The 22,537-nt window shown below is 39.6% G+C and overlaps 1 protein-coding gene across 2 annotated transcripts in view; it reads left to right on the forward strand.

The window, feature by feature from the left end:
- Nucleotides 1–22,185, forward strand: part of DENND2C (DENN domain containing 2C) — a 55,715-nt gene extending 33,530 nt beyond the window's left edge. Inside the window, exons 6-19 of one of the 2 annotated variants that reach the window (XM_083172747.1) lie at nt 202–298; nt 713–757; nt 2,712–2,899; nt 3,769–3,878; nt 4,023–4,092; nt 4,458–4,535; nt 5,377–5,517; nt 7,017–7,165; nt 8,788–8,965; nt 11,368–11,409; nt 12,164–12,269; nt 13,082–13,321; nt 15,956–16,042; nt 19,302–22,185. In XM_083172747.1, the coding sequence (XP_083028873.1) occupies nt 202–298; nt 713–757; nt 2,712–2,899; nt 3,769–3,878; nt 4,023–4,092; nt 4,458–4,535; nt 5,377–5,517; nt 7,017–7,165; nt 8,788–8,965; nt 11,368–11,409; nt 12,164–12,269; nt 13,082–13,321; nt 15,956–16,042; nt 19,302–19,333 (1,563 nt within the window). In that variant the 3' untranslated portion in view covers nt 19,334–22,185. The remainder of the gene's footprint in view (nt 1–201; nt 299–712; nt 758–2,711; nt 2,900–3,768; nt 3,879–4,022; nt 4,093–4,457; nt 4,536–5,376; nt 5,518–7,016; nt 7,166–8,787; nt 8,966–11,367; nt 11,410–12,163; nt 12,270–13,081; nt 13,322–15,955; nt 16,043–19,301) is intronic. The other variant, XM_083172748.1, reaches the window with a different exon arrangement.
- The last annotated feature ends 352 nt before the right edge of the window (nt 22,186–22,537 follow it).

The raw sequence follows: 22,537 nt of genomic DNA on the forward strand, positions 1-22,537 counted from the left end.
CTCGTTTCCACGGAAAGCTGAATTTCTTTGTTGCAGTATCTGTGGCATTTTTATCTACGCTTTATGTAGGATGAGGTCGCAGTTTTTTCTATGCATATCTTATTCATGTTTTATCAAGTGTTTTTGGTTGATTGAGATATGTTGAAAACTTTTTTTATTTCACATATACACCCTTAAACCATGGCTTCTGTATTATTTCAGCTGGTGGTGAAGATTCAGGATATATTTGATGCTAAACGTGGAAAGAAGAAGGTTAAGGTCCAGAACTTTGCTGGTCAGGATACCACTTCATCAAAAGGTATGTTTTTCTTTTTACAGAAATGTACCAGCTTAGAACCTTGCAATGTGGTTTTCTGAACAACATGTTTATAATAGAATAGTGCATGATTTAAGGAAATGGAAGATCCAGTATGGATTAGCAACTTGTATATTTTAATTTTAAACATATCTAAAGGTATGCAAAACTGCAAAACCAGTTTGATTTTGAAGTGTAAATGATTGCCGCTTTAAAAAAACCTGGAGATTTCTTACCAAATCTCTCACTTTCTGAATCTCTCTTCCTATTAAATTTCACCCATTATTTCCAAGGACCATGTTTTAATAAATATTGCTTCTGAAGGCGTTTTCCTGAGCAGCAACGTACTGTATAGTATTAGCAGTTTAGTAAAAATTTTCCTTTTAGTGGGCTAATATTTCTAATTACATTGTATAGGAGAAGCAAGTGAATCTGAAAGTGAGGCAGAGGATCGCCAGAAAAGTAAGCTTTTACAACATATTGTGATTGTGGTTTTTAACATGGGTGTGTTTTTTTAAATGTATTTTAATCTGTGTTATTTGTACATTGGCGTAGATTTAAAAGGTCACTTAAACAGTTAATCCTTTAGTCCTTCCTTTAAATGTACTTTAATCAAATGTACTTAAATCAATATCATTGATGATGATGATGTATGCATGCTACTTGTTTAGTCATGTGCAGTTCTCCATATCATTAGCAGATTATACGAATATGGCTGTTTGCATTGCTAAATATTAATTTTATTCTTTGTCATTTCGGTACTTGTGTACTAGCACGGTGCCCATCGCATTGCAGACCATAAGGCATGCGATGGTATGCGATGCGATGGCAGCCGATGTTATACATTTTTCAATTGTATACCATCGCATTGTATGGCATTGTATACCATTCTATCGCATATACAATGGTATGCGATTTTAAATTGTATAAGCACCCTAAAGGGTTTTTCCATGTTAAAAGTGGCCCCTATAAGTTAATTAAACATGATGGGTGCTTAGTATGTTAAAAGCACCCCCAACGGCACCCCCACTATCAACGCCAACCCGAAGCGTGGCGAGCGGCGGCGGTACGCGTCCTACGACCTTTTCGTAGTTGATTTTATATAGTGTGGCGATCGCAGCGAGCCCGAAGCATGGCGAGCGGACGCGGAATACATGTAAAGTAATACGCGTCCCCTCGCCACGCTTCGGGCATGGTGGCTCGCTGCGCTCGTCACACTATATAAAATCAACTCCACGCCGATGTGGATAGTGGGGGTATGAAAAGGTCGTAGGACGCGTGCCGACGCCCCTCGCGGGCTCGCTACGCTCGCCACGCTTCGGGTTGACGTTCATATTGGGGTGGCGTGGGGGTGCATTTAACATTGTAAGCCCCCATTAGGGTGCTTATACAATTAAACATTGTGTAGGGGGCTTATACAATTTAAAATCGCATCACATCGCAGTGCATCGGGTGTATGCCATGCGATGGCATGCAATGCAATTATATGTCGTGCAACCTAATATCGTGGGCGCCGTGCTAGTACACAAGTACCGTCATTTCAAACAAACTTTATTTAAATGTCTTTTTTGCTGTTCATCATCTATCTGCTGCTGCACATATTTTAGAAGTACATTGACCAAGGGTGAAATGTAATAGGGGGAGAGAATCAGAAAGTGAGATATTTGGTAAGAAATCTCCCATTTTTTTAAAGCAGCAATCATTTATACTGCTAAATCAGACTGGTCTTGTAGTGTAAATGATTGCCACTTTAAAATAAGCCCTGGAGATTTCCTACCAAATCTCTCACTTTCTGAATCTCTCACCCTATTACATTTCACCCTTCGTTTTATTCATGGTAATCGGACACAGAATTAAGTGGATAGTCACATGGACCATACATGGGAAGCAGGTTTACATGCTTTACTTCAGGTGTTGCCTGTGAGGTTATTACCACTCCCTTACTTATTAAACTCAGACAAGATGACTTTGACCCAAATTTCCCACCATACACATCACAGCGCTGTTTGTAGATGAAATTACCAATCTTCTTTTTTTTTCATATAAAAGTTCAAACACTAAACAAGACAATGGGTTTTCAAATCCAGAATGCCTGGTTGTTCTGGATGGACCAGCTTTGTCGTAGATGAGGAGTAGTAGGAGCATGTGTTCACTTGAACCTTGGGCAGGACTCCTAAGTTGTCTTCCTTAATCTCATGACGCCCATAACAAGTTTTAGTTTACAAGAAACCGTAAGCTGCAAAATGCACATTTAGCACCCTTGGGTTCTGAGCCACCGGAGTATAAGATCATGGACCTGCATGGATAGAACATATAAACATGAGAAAGAGCTCTACATTTTCTTCTCTAAATATATATATTTTTTAAACCATTTAAACAAAGTTCTTTATTAAACCGGTTCTCTTTTCTTCTTTAGAACACAATAAGCGTTTGGCCCAAGTCCAGAGTTCCCTAAAGCGGAACCCTCACTACCAGACTTTGGAGAGAGACCTCATTGAATTTCAGGAGCAGCAGTTGTTTGAGTTGTTTGTGGTGGTTTCTTTACAAAAAAAGCCATCTGGAAATAGCTATATACCCTATATTACTCAGCAGTACCCCAGTAAGGTAAATTCCTCTTTCATTATATTTTTTTTACAATGTGCTGATCACACCCTGCAATGTCGGGTTCAGGAACGCAAAATGGCTAAACCTGGCTGAAAAGTGCTGTTTTGGCACACTGCTGGCACTGGCAGCTGTTTCCACCCAAAAGGAGCAACAATTGAATTGCTCCAATGGAGACACAGCACTGACAACTGCCGGGGTAAACATTTGAATCTCCCTTGATACATCTGGAGAATGCAGCAAATGCCAGTTTTCAGGGTTTTAACCATATTTTACATTTAGTACATCTTGCCCAGAATCTTTTTATCTAGGGGAACTTTTGGTCCACCAGATGTTGTTGAACTACACATCCCAGCATGCCCTGCTACAGTTTTGCTATTTGATCATTCTAAAACTGTTGAAGGGTATGCTAGGATGTGTAGTTTAGCAACAGCTGGAGGGCCAAAGGTTCCCCATCCCTGATCTAGGCCCATATTGAAGACGGATAGCTTAAACAATAGCTGCTGCTCAGTTCTCATGTCATACATAGATGTGACTATCTATTACTTACTCTTACAATCACTGTAAGGAGCACTGCTATTCAAAGTAATGTAGAGGAAATGCATATATATCTGTGACACCATGGGCCAGAAGTAATGCAGTGCGAGTCCGGCAGATGTGCCGGATGCTGGTCACACTCGCAGGCTTTTGTAAAGGGGCTGTCATTAACCAGGCAAAACCATGCTTGTACATGACTGCCTCTTCCAAAAAAAACCCTGTGTTCAGCATGCCACAACCTATGCATGCCACTGATTATAATTTATATTATTTGCAGTAATAGCAAGTTTTATGACTTTGAATTAATAATAATGTGTTGTATTGTGTTTTAATAGAATGACCATCCATTGAAGCAATCTAAGGACACAGAGGAGAGGCTCAAAGTCATTCCACAATTTTGCTTCCCTGATTCAAAGGATTGGGCACCTACATCTAATCTCAAAAGGTAAGAAGAGCGGTAAACCACTTTATAAAGGTGGTAATTAAAGGAATGATTTGATGTATCTATTATGCGGATGCATTTCTTTTGCTTATGTGTATTAAAAATGTAATTTACTAAAACATTATTACCCTTAATCTTTTTCTTTAGTGAAACTTTTTCTTTTGTGCTGACTGGAGAAGATGGGAGCAGATGGTTTGGCTATTGCAGAAAACTTTTGGTAAGAACATTGCTCCTTGGAACACTGTTTCCTTTGTTTTATGATGTTGGCTATGATATTTTAAAATTTATTACATTGATGATGAACTCAGAACTAAGTTACTTCTATAGGAATGTGGTACAGATTTGACATTAGGGGGAGTTGTAACAAACTTTTGAGAGCAAAAAATGTATCAGCCAATCAGCTCCCAGTTCTCATTTTACAAACACAAGCTGTAAAATGACAGAAGCTGATAGAAGCTGGTACATTATCTCTCACAACTTTCACTCTCCAAGCTTCGATACATCTCCCTCATTATCTGTCCGAAGGCAAATAAAACATGGAAAACATTAACACACATAACTGTTTTTCTTCTTTTATTGTAGCCTCAGGATAAAGGCAAACGACTGCCAGAGGTGTACTGTATGGTCAGCAGACTGGGCTGCTTCAATCTATTCTCAAAGGTGATTATCAAATGATTATGCCTGCAATACTTTTATATCTATTGTAGATAATATCTGTGTTTTGTGTATAGCAACCAATCAGATTATATCTATTATTTTCTAGAATGTTCTAAATAAATAAGAAGTAGAATCTGATTGGTTGCTATGGGCAACATTCCATCTTCAATAGAACTCCCATTTTAGTCATTTTACCCCTATGTGTTCAATATCCATTGTTACAGAATGTAATATTACATTGACTGTTACATAGAACAGAAACTGGCGTAAAATGTATTACTGTTGGTATATGTTACAGCTCACTACTGAGCCTATTCTTACTGCTTAGTAGCCTTTACATTACTTTTCATAATAGTATTTCTTCAGTGAAAGCAGATGTGTTTATAATATTATCATCCAGATACAATACAATATGGTACCTTGGCTTCAGTATCGAAGCCCATCCTACATTGTTAGATGTACACTCCTAGGGCTAGGTTTTTCAAAGCTTGGAGGTACAGTACCAACCAATCAGCTCCTACCTATTATTTACTGGCTGTGCTTGAATAAAGACTGTTAGGAGCTGATCAGCTGATACTGTATATCTCTCCAAACTTTGATAAATCTTGCCCTCCTCTCCAAAATGTAGATGATTGGCTTCTTCAGTTTTCAATATTCTGCACCAAAAGCAAAATTGGCCAAATATGATATATTTGCCATGACGTGGAATTAAAATGTTCAACTTCCTTTATATAATTAGTATGACAAATATATGATACAGTATTAATAATGTGATATACCTGGAATCATTCTGCTGTTATTATATAAGGGTAAATGTATAATGTTCCATTCAATGTCATCTTAGATTCTAGATGAAGTAGAGAAGAGGAGGGTGATATCCCCAGCTCTGGTGTCTCCATTCATGCGCAGTGTCATGGAGGCTCCATTCCCTGCACCTGGGCGCACAATAACTGTGAAGAGTTTTTTGCCAGGATCAGGAAATGAGGTATATATATATCTGTTTATGCAGGGTATGGGATAGTAGACTAGCTGGTCAGTCTTTATTTATTTATTTAATTATTTATTAACCGTTTCATATATAGCGCACACATATTCCGCAGCGCTTTACAGAGAATATTTGAACACTCACATCAGTCCCTGCCCCAGTGGAGCTTACAATCTATATTCCCTTCCACATGTACATGCACACACAGCTATTCTAGGGTTAATTTTTTGTTGGAAGCCAATTAACCTACCAGTATATTTTTGGAATGTGGGAGGAAACCAGAGGGTACTAGTTTCCTAGCGCGGCGCCACCGATTTTAATTGTGCGACTATGTGCAAAACGTTGCACGGCCGCAAAAATCGTGTCGATCGCATCGCATGCCAACCAAATTGCATGCAATGCGATTGACGCGATGTTTACATTGGAATCAATGGGTGAAATGGCTCTCCATTGTTAATGCCCACTATTGACGCCAACCCGAAGCGTGGCGAGCGCAGCGGTACGCGTCCTACGACCTTTTCATACCCCCACTATCCACGTCGGTGTGGAGTTGATTTTATATAGTGTGGCGAGCGCAGCGAGCCCCCGAGCCCGAAGCGCGGCGAGGGGACGCGCATAACTTCACAGGTATACGCGTCCGCTCGCCACGCTTAGGGCTCGCTGCGCTTGCCACACTATATAAAATCAACTCCACGCCGACGTGGATAGTGGGGGTATGAAAAGGTCGGAGGATGCGTGAGCTGGCGTTAACAATGGGGGGCCATTAACCATACTTAATACCCATGAGGGGGCATATACAATGAGAAATTGGCCATATTGGCCCTTTTCCCATTGTTCCCTATGTAAAATCGCGTCGATCGCATCGCATGCCATTATAATGGCATGCGACCGACGTGATCAACGCGATTTTAACTTTAATACTCATTTAACATTGTTCTCTATGGGAAAATCACGTTGATCGCGTCGGTCGCATGCCATTATAATGGACACCATCCGTGCTGCCCTCTTTAGTTTTATTGTGCCCACTGTTAGCCTTTGGACATGGATGATGCACCACAGAGGGTATATTCCTAATCTAATCACTGGCTGCAGTGGCTTTGTGGAGCAGGTACAGGTGGCACTTACGTAAGCAGACCCCTGTAGAATATCACATGACAGGGCCAGTTAAGTGGTTGAAGCTCTCAAATAAGCAGAAGGCCTATTTCTGTGGTTCAGGCTAAAGGGGACGTAGACATTAGCGATGAGTATTTTACCTAATGCCTTCTTCAGGCAGATTCATTTAATATTGTATTGTTTGTTTCTTTGGTTTTTCTTTAATTTCGTCAGGCATACACTCTGGATTCTGCCCAGACTTTCTTGTGCAAATAATACATATGAGTTTTGTTGATTGATATATTTAATAATTTGCTTGGGACTAGCCATTGTTAAACAGAAGTATACAGTCCTGTATAATGCAGCAAATGATATACTTTTGACAATATAACTTTCCTCCACTCCAGGTCATTGAGCTGTGCAGGCCAATGGACTCCCGTTTGGAACATGTGGACTTTGACTGCTTGTTTAGCTGCCTCAGCGTCCCTCACCTCATCAAGGTGTTTGCCTCGCTTCTACTTGAGAGACGAGTCATCTTTGTTGCCAACAATCTTAGGTGAGTAAATTATTCCTTGTTTTCTGTTTTTAGAATAAATATGATTCTTAAATTAGTGTCGATCTTGAGTGTTGTTTACTACACTGTTCAATTGTACAGAAATAAAATGGCCCATTAGTCACTTGAGGATATCCTCAATCTACAGAGAAACATAATATTTACCCAAGGATCCTAATCTGCTGCCTGACTAGACTACACAAAGTAACTCATCCTTGGTTAACAGGGGATTTCAACTCCTAATTCATCCACCATCTATATTAAAAATAACAGAAGATCTAGGGCGGGATGTTGTAACATCTGCAGCCCTGTATCGCCGGGCATCGCATTTTTAATAACGGCATATGTTCTAACATATGCAGTCATTAACAATTATTAAGGGAGAGCTTTTGCGATAAGAGCTGTCCCTTGCGATGCGGTGCTGGTGCTGGACTTCAAGGTCTGTGATCCGGGAGTCCATCTGCGCATGCGCAGAGTGACGGCACCGGCTGCAGGGCATGCTGGGAGGGATCCGTGACGGATCCCTCAAACAGCGTTGCGGTAAAAAGCCCATAGGCTTCTGCAGCTCTGCCAATGCGGAGGGGCCATAGAGCATACAGAAATGCGGTAAAAACCCAGATAACGGGGTTTTTACCGCATTTCTGTGTTAGAGAATTGCCCCCCCTATACTGTTGTATTTGCATTTGATATTTAGTCATGCAATTCACCCTTGCCATCTTTATCAGTCATTTTCCAATTTAAGATTCTTTCAGCCTTCATTATGGTTACACGTGAACTCTATCTAAAAATGATCCCCCATGGTCACAACTTTATATATGCTTTCAGTATTGATGTAAGAAACTGTTAATAAATATTATATAAATAAATTATCTTCTGGCATTTGCTATGTGTTTTGGTACTTAATTTGTGCCTAGTCTGTGTAAGGCCGGCATGTAAAGCTAAGGTGTGACATCAATATATGCCAATGTCTATGTAGTTCTACGCTTAATAATATGCATAAAGTAACTGGAATGTCTTTACATGACTACAGTATGCTCACCGTGCTCTATCACTCGTCTATAGCAAGTCGATGTGTTAGGAGGGAGATGCTTCTCTAAGTAAGCAGACAGAATGTCAGTGACAACTTTGTAGACTTGTGTTCATTAGGTGAATTATACACAATGGCATATAAAGATGTGTCCACAAACCTCTATCGTCCATTCGATTTTATCAGCAGAAGCTGCTTGTGTGTCCTGTCTGCAACGTTTTGCAAATAGTCGCACAAAAAGATGTCTTTTGCTGCATGTCGTGCCACTAAACGGTCTGTTTAACGTGAAAGGAGGCTAGCTGTACAGTATGAGGAGACATCTGTATATGGCTGGAGATGTGCCCTTTGTCCTGTGAGATTAAGACACTGTTCTATAGATGTGTGAGCAGATACAGTTGTGTGTAAAGGAATGGTGGGATAACATTTTTATTTTTAGCAGAACTGCCGTCTATTTAGTACTTAGGCTAACATTTGGGATTCAGATTCACTGAAATAATTGGAATATCTCCTATATCTTTATATCTTCCTAATGTAAAACTAGATGTGTTTTCTGTTTGGGAATAACTATTATAATGTTCTACTTTTATTTCCTCCCTAGTACCTTGTCTAAGTGTGCTCATGCAGTGCTTGCCGTGCTGTATCCTTTCACCTGGCAGCACACTTACATCCCTGTTCTTCCGGCTTCCATGATTGACATTGTCTGTTCTCCTACTCCATTCCTTATTGGCATCCTGTCGTGTTCATTACCTCTGCTGAGTGACCTCCCCATTGAAGAGGTGAGTGCACTGCTTTATTTTCGGACTTGCAGGGTTAGGAAGTACTTATAAAATCACTTACAATAATGTAGTCTGCAGCATGGCCCCTTCCACCAGGTTCAAAATGCATTGATTACTTCATTTACAACCACAGTCATCTATGTTAAAAACACCCTTCTCATCCATTCATTGGTCCAAGATCAAAGCACTTGTGCCTGCTGCAAGGGCCATGTTGGAGGATCTGCAAAATATAATATAAGGTATTTAATAATCCTAAAATGGAGCATATCTATTTCATTGCTTCTCAAATCTCTCTCAAATGGTCAAAACCATGCTGCACTGTAGGTGGGGCAGATGTAATATGTGCAGAGAGAGCTAGATTTGGGTGAGTTGTTTTGTTTCTGTGCAGAGTAAACATTGGAAGCTTTATTTTTTCTTCAATTTAGAATTCGGTTAGAACACACCCCACCCAAATCTAACCCTCTGCACATGTTACATCTGCCCCACCTGCAGTGCACATGGATTTTTCCATTTGAGAAAGATTTATCATTTGCGATCAAGTCTGAATCAGGCCCCAAGGACTACATTTCTGAAGCACTACATTATTCTGCACACATGATTTCTATAGCAACTTATATGTGAAGCAGCATGCGGATGCGTTGTCATGCTTTGCGGCGTCAGTTGCTCCAAACAAGCAGTGCTACAAGTCCCGGGCGGCTTTGCCACTCCAATGTGTCTTAATCTCATATATAAAACAACATGATGGGTGAGATTTAATAGGATGAGAGATTCAGAAAGTGAGAGATTTGGTGAGAAATATCCAGTTTTTTTAAAGCTGCAATAATTTATACTGCAAATTCAAACTGGTTTTGCAGTGTAAAGGATTGCCGCTTTAAAAAAACTGGAGATTTCTCACCAAATCTCTCACTTTCTGAATCTCTCATCCTATTAAATCTCACCCTATGTGTTTAAAACTAGATTATACTGATCAATTTGATGTGTGACATTTGTTTGTGAATGGTCTGAATCTGAATACAAAGTGGTACAGTGCAGCAGCCATGGCATTTTCTCACACCAAGCTCCTTTATTCTTCATTTGTGTTTTTGTACACATTTAAAACAAATTCCTATGCAGTTATAGGAGTTAATGAATTGTTTTGCGCAACTAGCCCCCAGGCTGTATTTATTGTATATTTATGTTCACTCCATCCTCATGTGCAAGCAGAAATCCATGTCATGTAGGTCATCAAACCTGGTTGTTAGAGCCGAAGCATGTCAGATGCTTAGCATGGGAAAACCTGCTCAATGGTGCTATGCCTAGTAAGGGCCCATTGTGTAAATTAAGGGTGTAAGTTAAAAATTGAATAGCTCCCAGCCTCTGTGAAAAAGATAGTACACTATACCTCTCGGAGCAGCTGACGTGCTGGGGGTCTTGTGTCATGTGGCGTTTTGAGAGGGGTGTGGTATAGCACACTGGCAGTCGGGATCCGACAGTCATTAGCCTGGCCGGAATCAGACAGCGGGGGGAGCACAACGAAGCCCCTTGCAGGCTCGCTGCACTCGCCACACTGCGGGCACAGTGGCTCGCTACACTCGCCACCTATTCTATCTCCCTCTACGGGGGTCGTGGCCTCCCACGGGGGACAATAGCCGGTGGCTGTCGAGATCTCCACTGTCAGGGTTTTACCAGTTGGGATTCCGATGTTGGTGTAATGACTGTTGGAATCCTGTCTGTCATTCATCCAGCACCCATTGAGAGTAGGTGTATAAGGACACATCTGTGTATCCTAAAAAGAGTAGCTGTAACAGGATAATACTAAGAAAGTAATCCTGTTACTGAAAAAATAGGAGAATGGCTGGGTTTGACTCCAAAATGTGATCTCCAGCACCGTACCAGTGTTAGAAGGGAGGCACCTACAGTATATTTATTTGCAGTAACCGCACCAATTGCTTCCATCTATATGCCACAGCTCTAGTTTTGGAGTATTCATACATATAATCTCACCAATAATTACATGGTGCTATTGCCAGCTGGGCTCACTTGTGCAAATAAAAACGCAGTGTAGCCCAGCATTTTTTTTTTGTGGTTTATAAATTGTCCTTTATGTGCAATCACTGACTTTATCCATGAACGAGTGAACTTACAATGTTTTCCAGTAAAAAAAAAAAATAACATCTGTTAACAATCTCCACAGTGTATTGAGTTACCATAAATTGTATTGTGCTAACATATTGTCCATAATATCCGCAGTTTACTGCACTCAGGGATTCACTGACTGAACCATGAATAAATAAATATGAAATGTACTGTTGCTTGTTCTCATGGTTTCCTGTGGTGCACATTAAGGTACCTATGGATTATCCAAAGGATAACCTTGCCTTTCAGTGTATGTAATTAATTTCTCTGTTTGTTTTTTTCCCTAGGTATTAATAGTTGATTTATGCGCAAACAAGTTTCTGCAGCAGGTGAGAATTTTTAGATCTTTATGTAGATCCACCCAATTCTTTATTAATATTGTCCGTGTGAATGTCTGAAGGGATGTACGCAATATTTGATGTTGCATTGCTGAAGTGCAATTTGGTAGTGAATATTTCAATTGATCAACTTCATGGTGTTATTAATACAGGAGGGCTATCTATATATTTAGACAATGTGAAGGCAGCTGTTATTGTTATCATGTAAATCAGATGATCAGTCTATTACTTGTATTGGATAGTCTAGGTGTATCCTTTGTGCACCAAGCCATTATATACATATAGGTCATGTTTTAAGTGAGCTCAGGAGGATGCAAGTCCCTGCCCTGTGATTACATATAGAGCCTTTTGTACTTGTTGCAAAACTGTCAGCTCAATCTGGTCCTCTGGGCAGTCTGCCAAAATTAGGGAGTTCACTAGATATACCTGCTGGCCTAATTCGAAACTCCTCCACCCTTCTGCTGCTCAGCACCGAGTGCACACTGCACGTTTTATCTCTTCCCTGCCCATCTACAGATTATCATTTGGTTGCCACCTAACTGACTAAAATATAGATGCGTACGTTCGTGCCTAAATGACTCATCAAGGAATATAAGCATATTGAATAGCAGCACGTGGGTCTGGCATATGTCATTAGAAGCACTCCTAAAAAAGAAAGTGTTCATAATAGTGTATGTATGTATGCACATATTTATTGTATATTGTTTGAAAATGTTCAAGAGCTTACGCTCTTCTTTCCTCATAGATATCAGATGAAGATGACATTTTACCTCACAAGCTTCAGTCTGCACTGTGCCAAATCTTGGAGCAGAGAAATGACATCTTGTACCATGAGCAACATTTCACAGAAGGTGAGCAGGACACTTGTGTGATGCCCAATAGAGACATGTCAGTGTACACATCATGCAAGTAAAACAAAATGGCTGCCAGCCCACTTGAAGTATAATTGCTTTGCCTGTACTAAAGTACAGGCTATGTGTCTATTTATATATTACATATATGTGTGCTCATAATGTGTATATGATTCAGATTCATTTATTGTCATTGCCCCATGACAGGACAACAAAATGTATAAAATACATATACATATTTATTGCCATTTCTTTATATAGAGCATATATATTTTCCACAGCGCTTTATAGAGAATATTTGGCCATTCACATCAGTGGAGCTTACATTTTAGCTGGTGGCAAGTAGCCTACCAGTATTTTTGTAGTGTGGAGGAATCCAATGTACTAAGAGGAAAACCCAGCAAGCGCTATGAGAATATACAAATGTATTTGGCGCCCAACGGTGTATCGGCAACAAACAGGCAAGATCCTGTGATACGGCTGTTACCGTAAGTCACACAAGCTGAGGCGCACCGTGGGCAGAACCGGTGTGCATCTGCCAATACACTGTCGGGCGCCTTGTGCTCTACTCACAGCTGGGAGAAGACTGTAATGGATCATGGCCAAATGGAATGCGGCTCGCTAGTTGTGTTGATTGCAAGTATTGCTATGCGTATTGGTCACCACATTGTGTATATTATACTGTGTATATAAACATGGAGGCTGTGTATATTTCTACTGTCAGGTCTTGTAATCCGTCACATATCCATTTTCAGTTAATTCCTTTTACAAATGTTATCGGTGCATGATACATTATTTTATTTTCCTTCCAGAAGACGTCACACTGAATTCTCTGGTATCAGAATCATTTGTATGGTTCTTTGTGGAGATTGTTGGACATTACTCTCTGCACATGTACGTGAATGAGAAAGGTGAGCGGATTTTCCAGAGAGATCCCTTTCGCAAGTCACACACGTCCCGGAGTGTACGCCAGTTCCTAGACCTCTTTATGGAGACTCAGATGTTTGCAGGGTTTACACAGGACAGAGAACTGAGGAAAAGTCTTGTAAGAGGTAAGAGAATGTCTATGATCGGTGTTCTGTCCCCACAAACAAACAAATGTCACTGCATTACCTCCTCCTCCTGCCCTCTTCACTAGGAAGTGGGTGTCTCAGTCACATGGAGTGTCTCTGTATCTTTCCAAGGCCATGGATATTTTATAATAATTCTACAAGCTGATACAATATAATCATTGGAATGCTCTTTAGAATGGATCTTAAGATCGCATACATAACTATTCAATGAAAGTGCCAATAAAAACAAATTCAGGCAATAACTTGCCTTAATTTAAAATAATGAAATCTGATTTTTATGTAAATTTGCAGAGCTACACAGCTCGAACAGCCTGATCAGCAGGCTTGTGAATTTGACCACTCTTGCGTCCACAAAAACCCGTTAGAGAGCCAGAGCATACAAGGGTAGCTGAAATTTGTTATCATTAATAAGGTAATTTGCTCACTCAAACTAGAGCGCGTGTGTGCTTTTATAATTAGAGTAGGTCTCTTTCATCTGTAATAAAGGCATGCTTTACAACAGACGTGTGCTCCTAAATCTAACCTCAATACACCAAGCACCACGCGATGCCTAGCGTGAGTGAGACAGCAGTTCCTGTTCAACCCTGCTGCTTCTTGGGATACACTTCTAAAACATGTAAGTTGGTGACCGAGCGCAGATTTGTTTCATTAATCCAATTTGCTGCTGATTCTAAGGGAATTCTCCACCTGTAGAATACCAGAAGAAGAAAAAAAGACAAAAAACAGTGCTAATATGGATTGATCAATTAAAATTGAATTCACAATTAATAATATAGTCATAATTCTCACCGGCCAGTGTACATACAATTAAAACCTATAAATATAACATAAATATGCATAAAAAATATCTACTAGTCATTCGCTAATAATTTGTAATAGCGATGTCCAGTCTGGTTAGCATTGCACATTGCAATTACTATATATTTTTTAGCATGACAAGCAAATAGTGGCTGCTGTAGAGATAATGTGAATTCCCTTTTAATGCTTGTAATGATTCCAGTTGTCACTGTATTATGGTTAATATAGCAAGCAGTAGTAATGACTCAATAGCAGATTAATGATATGCAGATATAGCCGGCCAGCACTCTCACAGCTGATAGTAATTGCTTAAAGGTAGAGATGGTTGCATAGGCGAATCTAGAATTATGGTAATGGGTGGTCCCATAACTAGATATAATAGTAGGGGGACTTTTGCGCGGCGTAGCCGCGCGGCAAAAAGGGGGCGTGGCCTCATGGGCAGGAGGCGTGGCATCACAAAAAGGGGTGTGTTATTACACTTTAGACCATACACAGTAATGCCCATTACACATTTTAGCAAACTCCGTAATACCCATTACACATAAAGCCACACGCCGTAATGCCAATTACACATAAGGCCACACACCATAATGCCCATTACACATTGTGCCACATATCATGATGCCCATTACATACTATATAACAAACCGTGATGCCCATTACATATTTGCCACATAAGTGCTGCTTACCTACGTGCTCATTGCTAGGGGGTTCTTGCTTGATGGCACCAGAGTACCCATTACACATGATGCCGCACACCATAGTACCCATTACACATGATGCCGCACACCATAGTACCCATTACACATGATGCCGCACACCATAGTACCCATTACACATGATGCCGTGCACCATAGTACCCATTACACATGATGCTGCACACATAATGTCCCTTACACATGATGCTGCACACATAATGCCCCTTACACATCATGCTGCACACATAATGCCGCTTACACATGATGCTGCACACCGTAATGCCCCTTTCAAATAATACCCCTTTCACAACAGAAAATGCAGGGATTTACCCGGGAATATGGTCCCAGGATCATGCAGGGACATTCCCAGGTTGGCCCTTTATACACCAGCCTAGTCCCTGCATTTTCTGGTGTGAGGGGGAGAGACAACCACTCTCCTCTCCCTACCCCCCCCTTTAACAAACCAGCTATATCTTTGGAACCAACTGACCCATTTACATGAGACCAGTATCATATTGAAGAACTTTTGAGTTGGCTTCGAATGATTTTGGTCCCGTGAAACTGGGCTGTTTGGTTCCAGAGAAATCTGTCCTCAAAGAACATAAACAGTCATGAAATGACATTTAAGAAATGAAAAAATAAAATGGTTTAACCTCAATATCCCTGGAACCAATTAACCCATATAGATCAAGCCTGGTATCAGATTGAAGGCCCAGCGATTTGGTTTTGACTGAGATCAACCCTTGAGCTTCAGTGATGCCGAAGGGGAAACTGGCAGCCGTTGAACTGGGTGGGGGTCAGAATTAGCGGGTCCCATGTTATCCTATAGGGAAAACGTTCCAGCTTTGCCTGGCCGTATCTCCGGTTCCCAGAGGGCTAGAGACACGGGGCTGGGCTCGTTGGAAAGCCCCATCCCTCAGCTACAAAATGGACTAATGGGTGGTCCTGTGCACCCCTGGACCACCCCCTAGATTCGCCTATGGATGGTTGAGAAGGGAAATTATACTTATGCTGCCGGATAGAGGCCTTTGAATGCTCCAGACACACTGACCTCCTTGGTTAGTGAAGTCCTCAGCTGTCTGACATTTTTAATTATAACCATAATTTTTTAATTCAGGACTTTTCGAGGTTCGAGCCTGTGAATATCTGAAGACCCTTCCAGAGACAGAGCCCAGCGGAGTCAACAAATTTTTGAAAGGCTTAAGTAAGTTTTATTCCAACATTTATTTTTTATTTTTCAATCATTGTAGTTACAAGATTTCAGGCCTGGGGTGATGTTTTGCAGGTATCTTTTTTTTTTTTTTTTTAAATCATTAGTTTTTATTAGCTTTACACGATATTGGCCAAAATGATAAATTACAGAAGGATAAAAATGAAAAGATATTAGAGAAAATAAAGTGAGGGCACACATTGAAACAATCGTTAATTTACAGATAGATATTTCTATTACTATAGGCGCCATTCGAATACAGTAATTGGCGTACATAGACTAAACTATAGAGAAAGGTCAAAAGCCCATTCTGTACTAGTCAAATGTAAAAATAGACAGGGAACCAAACCCTAAATGCTACATTTGCCCTTCATTTTCTAGATGTCCGATATTCAGTCCACTTGATTAATGGGTTGGAGGTCGAGGAAGAGTAACGCACTCCTGCAGTTTCATATTCACAGTGATATTGAACCGCTTGTTCTATTTGAGGGATAGATGGGATTCGGGTGGAACGCCAGCACTGAGCAACCAGAGTTTTTGATGTGATCAAAATATGACCCATAACATATCTGTCATTACTAGAAAGACCTCTGTTAATCAAGTGGAAAATTGCCACTTTCAGGGTCAGAGAAATGGGGATTTTCAATACTGTTGAAATAAGTACAAAGACTGCAGTCCAGAACCTGGAAATATATGGATATTCCCAGAATATGTGGAATAGGGAGCCTACATATCCACAGTTTCATCAATAAAGATTAGGATTAGCTGGGCTGAATTTATGCAGTAAAACCGGAGTCATATATAGACTGTGCAGTAGTTTATAGTATTGTTCGGTATGGGAGATACATTTAGACACTTTGAAACAAATTTGAAAGTTTTGGTGCCACTCTTCTTCACTAATTGATTCGTTCAAGTCCTGTTCTCATATCAGTAAAGAGGGAAATTTTGTTTTGCAGGTATCTTAACCATCACAGTTAAAGTGTAGTTTCTAATCTCTGCACATTCAAATAATTTCTGAGTTCTCGTCAGAGGATGTTGTAAGAACTCCTTTTACCTTTTCAGTGATTCTTCAAACTCTGACCATTGTATTAACCCCTTACTGCCGCAGCCTGTTTTATCCTTCCTGACAGAGCCCTTTTTTTCAAATCTGACATGTATCACTTTATGTGGGGATAACTTTTTATTGCTTTTACTTATCCCAGTGATTTTGAGACTGTTTTCTCGTGACACATTGTACTTTAAGTTAGTGGTAAATTTTGGTCGATACAGTCTGTTTTTTTTTGTGAAAAATACCAAAATGTCGTAAAAAAATTGAACATTTTGCAATTTGCAAAATGTTAAATTTTCTGCTTGTGAGACAAATAATCATACCACTCAAAATAGTTAATAACTAACATAGACCATATGTATACTTTATGTTTCAATCATTATTTCAACCTCCTTTTATTTTTTTTGGACACTAGGGGGCAGCAGAGTCAAAATTATACACATAACACAGAAAACGCTGCAATTGGCTGTTCACATTTGAACAGCCAATCGCAGCGATCGCCGATGGGGGGGGGCATCGCTGCCCCCCCGGGCAATGAGGGAAGATGTCTGCTGTCAGGGACAGCAGACATCATCCCTCTGTCACCGCGTCTATAGACGCGGTGACAGTTTAAAGTCATGACGTACATTTATGCCATGTGTCGGGAAGTACATCCCGACCATGACGTAAATGTACGTCAAATGTCGGGAAGGGGTTAAAGTGAACAAGAACAGTTCTCTGATTGGAATAATTTCTGTTTCAGAAGACCATGCCATAGAGCAGGCATTCCCAACCACGGTCCTCAAGGCACACCAACAGTGCAGGTTTTGTAGATATCCAGGCTTGAGCACAGGTGACTTAATTAGTATCTGAGGGATTCTGATTAAACCATCTGTGCTGAAGCCTGGATATCACTAAAACCCGCACTGTTGGTGTGCCTTGAGGACCGTGGTTGGGAATGCCTGCCATAGAGTGTATTAAGTGCTCATTGCAAGTTGGGAACTGCTAAATCACATTTGAAGCTTTTAAAACAATGCAATCAAAATAAGGCATGAGAGTAGGTGAAGCTGGACAGCAATGTAGTGGAAGTGACCGTTGCACTTTATATTAAATTTTAACTTTGCAGTAAATAATGAATGTACAGAAATATTTTAAAGACTTCACCTAGTTTTTATTATATTGCGGATAAATCCTCTAAGCTCTTTATATCCGTTTTATTGTGGTGTAATCCACTCACAAAACAATCTTTAGGGACATAGCCTAGTGGGAAGGCATAGGTTTGATGTCCTAAAATATTGGCATTCACGATCGTGCACAGATCTAGACCCTCAAATTAGATTTTTGTTGATAAATCTTTCAATTTAAGATAAGTTCAGCATTGAAGTTACTTTTCCAGTTGGCTGGTCACCATTTTAAAAGGTGGGATAACTGCATTCATTAATAAGTAGGCCGCAGTGTAGGTTTAAGGCACAGCACTGGAGCACGTGCTCCAAGCTCCCCTTAGCTACTCTGTCCTAGTCCACCAACCCCCCCCCCCCCCCATCCCATCACTCTGGCAAAGCCCTGGGAGACACGTCTAAGAGTTTACTATGGCTCATAGAAGTCTAGTTACTGACTGGAGTATGATGAAGCATGCATGGCATTTGCAGTTTCCTGTAGGCCTACATCACATAATAGGACAAAGCACAAAGCCAGTTGGCTTTTGGTGTGTCAGGTAGTCACTAGTAGGATTTATGTTTACTAGTTCTGCAACTTTACCTTTGGGCAAGGTGAAGTGCAAGGAACAAGTAGTATTGGCCATGTCACAAAGAAAATGGGCAGTATCCTATTAGCTTGATATCACAATTGATGACCCATGGGATCTGTGATAAATCCCTGATCCGATGCGTTATCTCTGGCCCGGCAGCTGTTTATTGTGGATAATGCTGGAGCCTCGCAAAGGAAAATGGAATTGCAGTTTAGAATTTAATTCAAATAAATTTGACTGAATGCTGAGCGGCACGAATAGTCATATGTAATTGGAGGAGCTTGCATTTTCCTACTTAATATTATAGGCTAATTCTGCTAAATTATGCCAGCATTTAGTGGTGCCAGCATAGTAGTATATGCCCCTAAATGTTTAAAATATTATTACTGTAAATGTGGGGACTGTCACTATGTTCTATAAATGTCTGAATAGATATGCATAATTTGTACTGAATATAACCGATGTTTGTTGTTTTGCAGGTAACAAAATTAAATTTCTCCAAAAGAAATGATACATGTGAAGAACATGACTGTTATGGATTTGGAGTTGGATTTGATGGATGCGAATCAGTCAGACATACAATTTCCTACCTGGATTATAGAGTATAGAAGAGAATGAAAAAAACTCAAATAATTGTCTTTCGTTGGCTTCTTCTGGAATGAAGGAATGTTTAAGCATTGACACAATGGTGAACTGATAGATTCCATCCATTCTATGGCTGAATTGGTCAAAGTCACTGTCACTGTCTGAATTGGTCAAAGTCACACAGCTGGAGGATATTTAATTTCAATGTATGATCTTTGTGGCTTGTGAATATTTAGAAAGGTGATGTTGGACTGGAGTATTAATTCCCGGAAGTGCTACATTTGGGATGGCTGAGCTTTTCATCCAGTACTACAAATATGAAGAGGCTGGAGTATCTTTCATCAAGACTTTGAATACTAGCCCAGGTGGGCAGTATATATGTCTTTGGTATTGCTGTCCTGTTCTGTATCCTGGGCAAATTGCAAGCGTGGGTCTCTTTAAACATATGGCTTCATTGCTGAGGCTGAATGTGGCAAACTTTGATAATCACCTAAACCGATGTCTCCAGCAGCCATTTACATTGTTATCAGATGGGCATAATTATTCCGTGATGCAGACTCAGATTTCCCACATGAACAGGACGGACAGTTAATGAAAGGAAAGCACTTCATCATATAATTAATATGTAAATACCAGACTAAATAGACAATGTCAGTGTAAAAAAAAAAAAAACTGTTAACCTAAAAACATTACACTATACCTAAATATACATTGTACTAGATTATCATGAATTAATGATTCTTTGTTGCAAACACTTAGAATTAATATGTATAAACCGGGTGTCACCACTGTGAAATGTATAATAATGGGCACTGGTCTATTCATAGTAACGCACAGTATTCTGTATAACTTGAATGGGACAATGCTGTTTTGATTCTTGGTTACACGCATCTCCAAAGGCAAAGACCACAGCTGCCTCTCAGTATTTCTGTAAATGTTTTAACTCTAGAAATGCACTTTATACAGCATTTTACAGATTACATACAATGCAAGTGCCAGTTGTGCATTATAGTGAACCTTAGCTACCAACATTTTATAATTCTGTTTATGCTTTCCGTTATGGACATGATTTGGCAGGTTTTGTTTGCAAACCTAGAGAACTTCAGTGACAAAGTTTTTGTTGAAACCCACCCTCCCCCTTATGCACCACCGTGACCTAGTTATTCATTCTTGGTTGAGAACTGTCCAGCTCTCTGATTGTGCTCATACGCAGAGACCTGTAGTAGATACTGAATATTGTGGCTGTAAAGATCATGAAAGGGGCACCTACGATTTTACAATTTGAGAAGGGGGTGGGTGGGGTGGGGGGTAAAAAATGTTTAGGCAAAAATATAACAGTTGTAAAAAAACAAATGTGTATTTTAATTAATGTAGTTCCTCAATGTTTTGTTTTTAGATGTCTTAAATATTTTATATTGGAAATGTATGCGAGACACATTTTAAAGTATAGTTTTAGATGAAATCAGCAGATAATGTACATACTGAACATGTTACATACTAGTAAGCCCGCTCGAAGTAAAAGCTTCGAAAACGAGTCTGCTACCTTCTGTGTTTGTACATGTGTGAGAGAGAAAGAGATGTAGCTTCACTCTCTGCCAACAGATGGCAGTGTTTCCTAGACACATAGACACTAGACATATATATTATAGATACACACGCATTTAGAAGTAGGGTGCCATATTAGATCCCTATTGAATTTTGGTATTGTCACTTCTAGAATCAGGGAAAGGTGCTACCATTTTTAACCATGAATGGCTAAAGGGCATCTCCACTTACATTGGTATCATATGGTTCTGCCAATGCTGTCAGTCTAGATCTGTACACTGTTGTCATGAAAGAGACATTCTGAAAGACATATTACAGACAGGACTGTCTGATTATGCCAGGTGTTAGCAGGTTCATGATATTCTAGTCACTAACTCATTTTTTTGTATTATGAGATAAATGGGGTATGCTGTCTATTACTTATTATAGGGCCATCTACATATGTGAATAGTGTAACTCTTTATTTTTAATTGTGACTGTATAATGTGTTTAGTATTGTTATTCTACTGAAATTGTGCCATAATTAGTGGCATTTCAGATAAACCAGCAAATAAACTAGTAGAGATATTTAATTGCAGGATATTCCAATATAAAAGAACATAAACAACAGCAGCACAATACTGAAAAAGCAGGTATTGTTCATAGAAAGTTAATAGATTTACAAACTATTTATGTAACTATTCAGAGGTTCTTTACTACCTGGTGAAATAAATGAGTTACTTGAGGTAAAATATAGTAGGATGAGAGCATCAGAAAGTGAGTGAATTGGTAAGAAATCGCCAGTTTTTTAAAAGCGGCAATCATTTACACTTCGTTTTTCAAGCTGGTTTTGCAGTGTAAATGATTGCCGCTTTAAAAAAACCCTGGAGATTTCTTATCCAATCTCTTACTTTCTGAATCTCTCATCCTATTACTTTTCACCCTTGATCTTTATTAGTCAGTGACCAGCTTATCCCATTGTCTTACAGTGTTGTACATATACTAAATAAAATCTACTCTCATTCATTGATGACTTGCAACTTACAGATACATGAAAAGTAATACAGTTCACAAAATGTGTTTGTAGATAAAACAATTGGCTCATATTGAGCTTGTACATTAATGTAAAATTATTATATGCTTTTGCATTTATATGTTGTAGATAAATATGTTTTGCTTTCCTACGCCCTGTATATGTCAATGTAATTTTTTTTATACTGGCGCACGAAACTCCAAATAAAGTGTTACATGGAATGTGTTGATTGTTTCTTTTACTATAAAAATATGATCTTTAGGAAAAGTCATGTTTTGTAACTTACAAGTTGGTGAGCTGGCCTAAAGACACAGATACTGTAAAGTCCGGAAAGTATTCACAGCTCTTCGCATTTTGTTATGTTACAGCAGGGGTGGGGAACCTTTTTTGTGTCAAGGGCCGTTTGTATGGGGAAAAAAGGTTCAGCCTCATGCCAAAATGGAATAGTTTTACTTTTACCCTCAAAATTCTACACACAATACCCCATAATAACAACATGAAAAAAGTTTTTGGGAGATTTTTGCAATTTTTTAAAAAAAATAATAAACTAAGAAATCACATTTACATAAGTAT

Source organism: Crinia signifera, chromosome 2 (assembly GCF_055691185.1).
Source record: "Crinia signifera chromosome 2, ASM5569118v1, whole genome shotgun sequence".
NCBI lineage: Eukaryota > Metazoa > Chordata > Amphibia > Anura > Myobatrachidae > Crinia > Crinia signifera.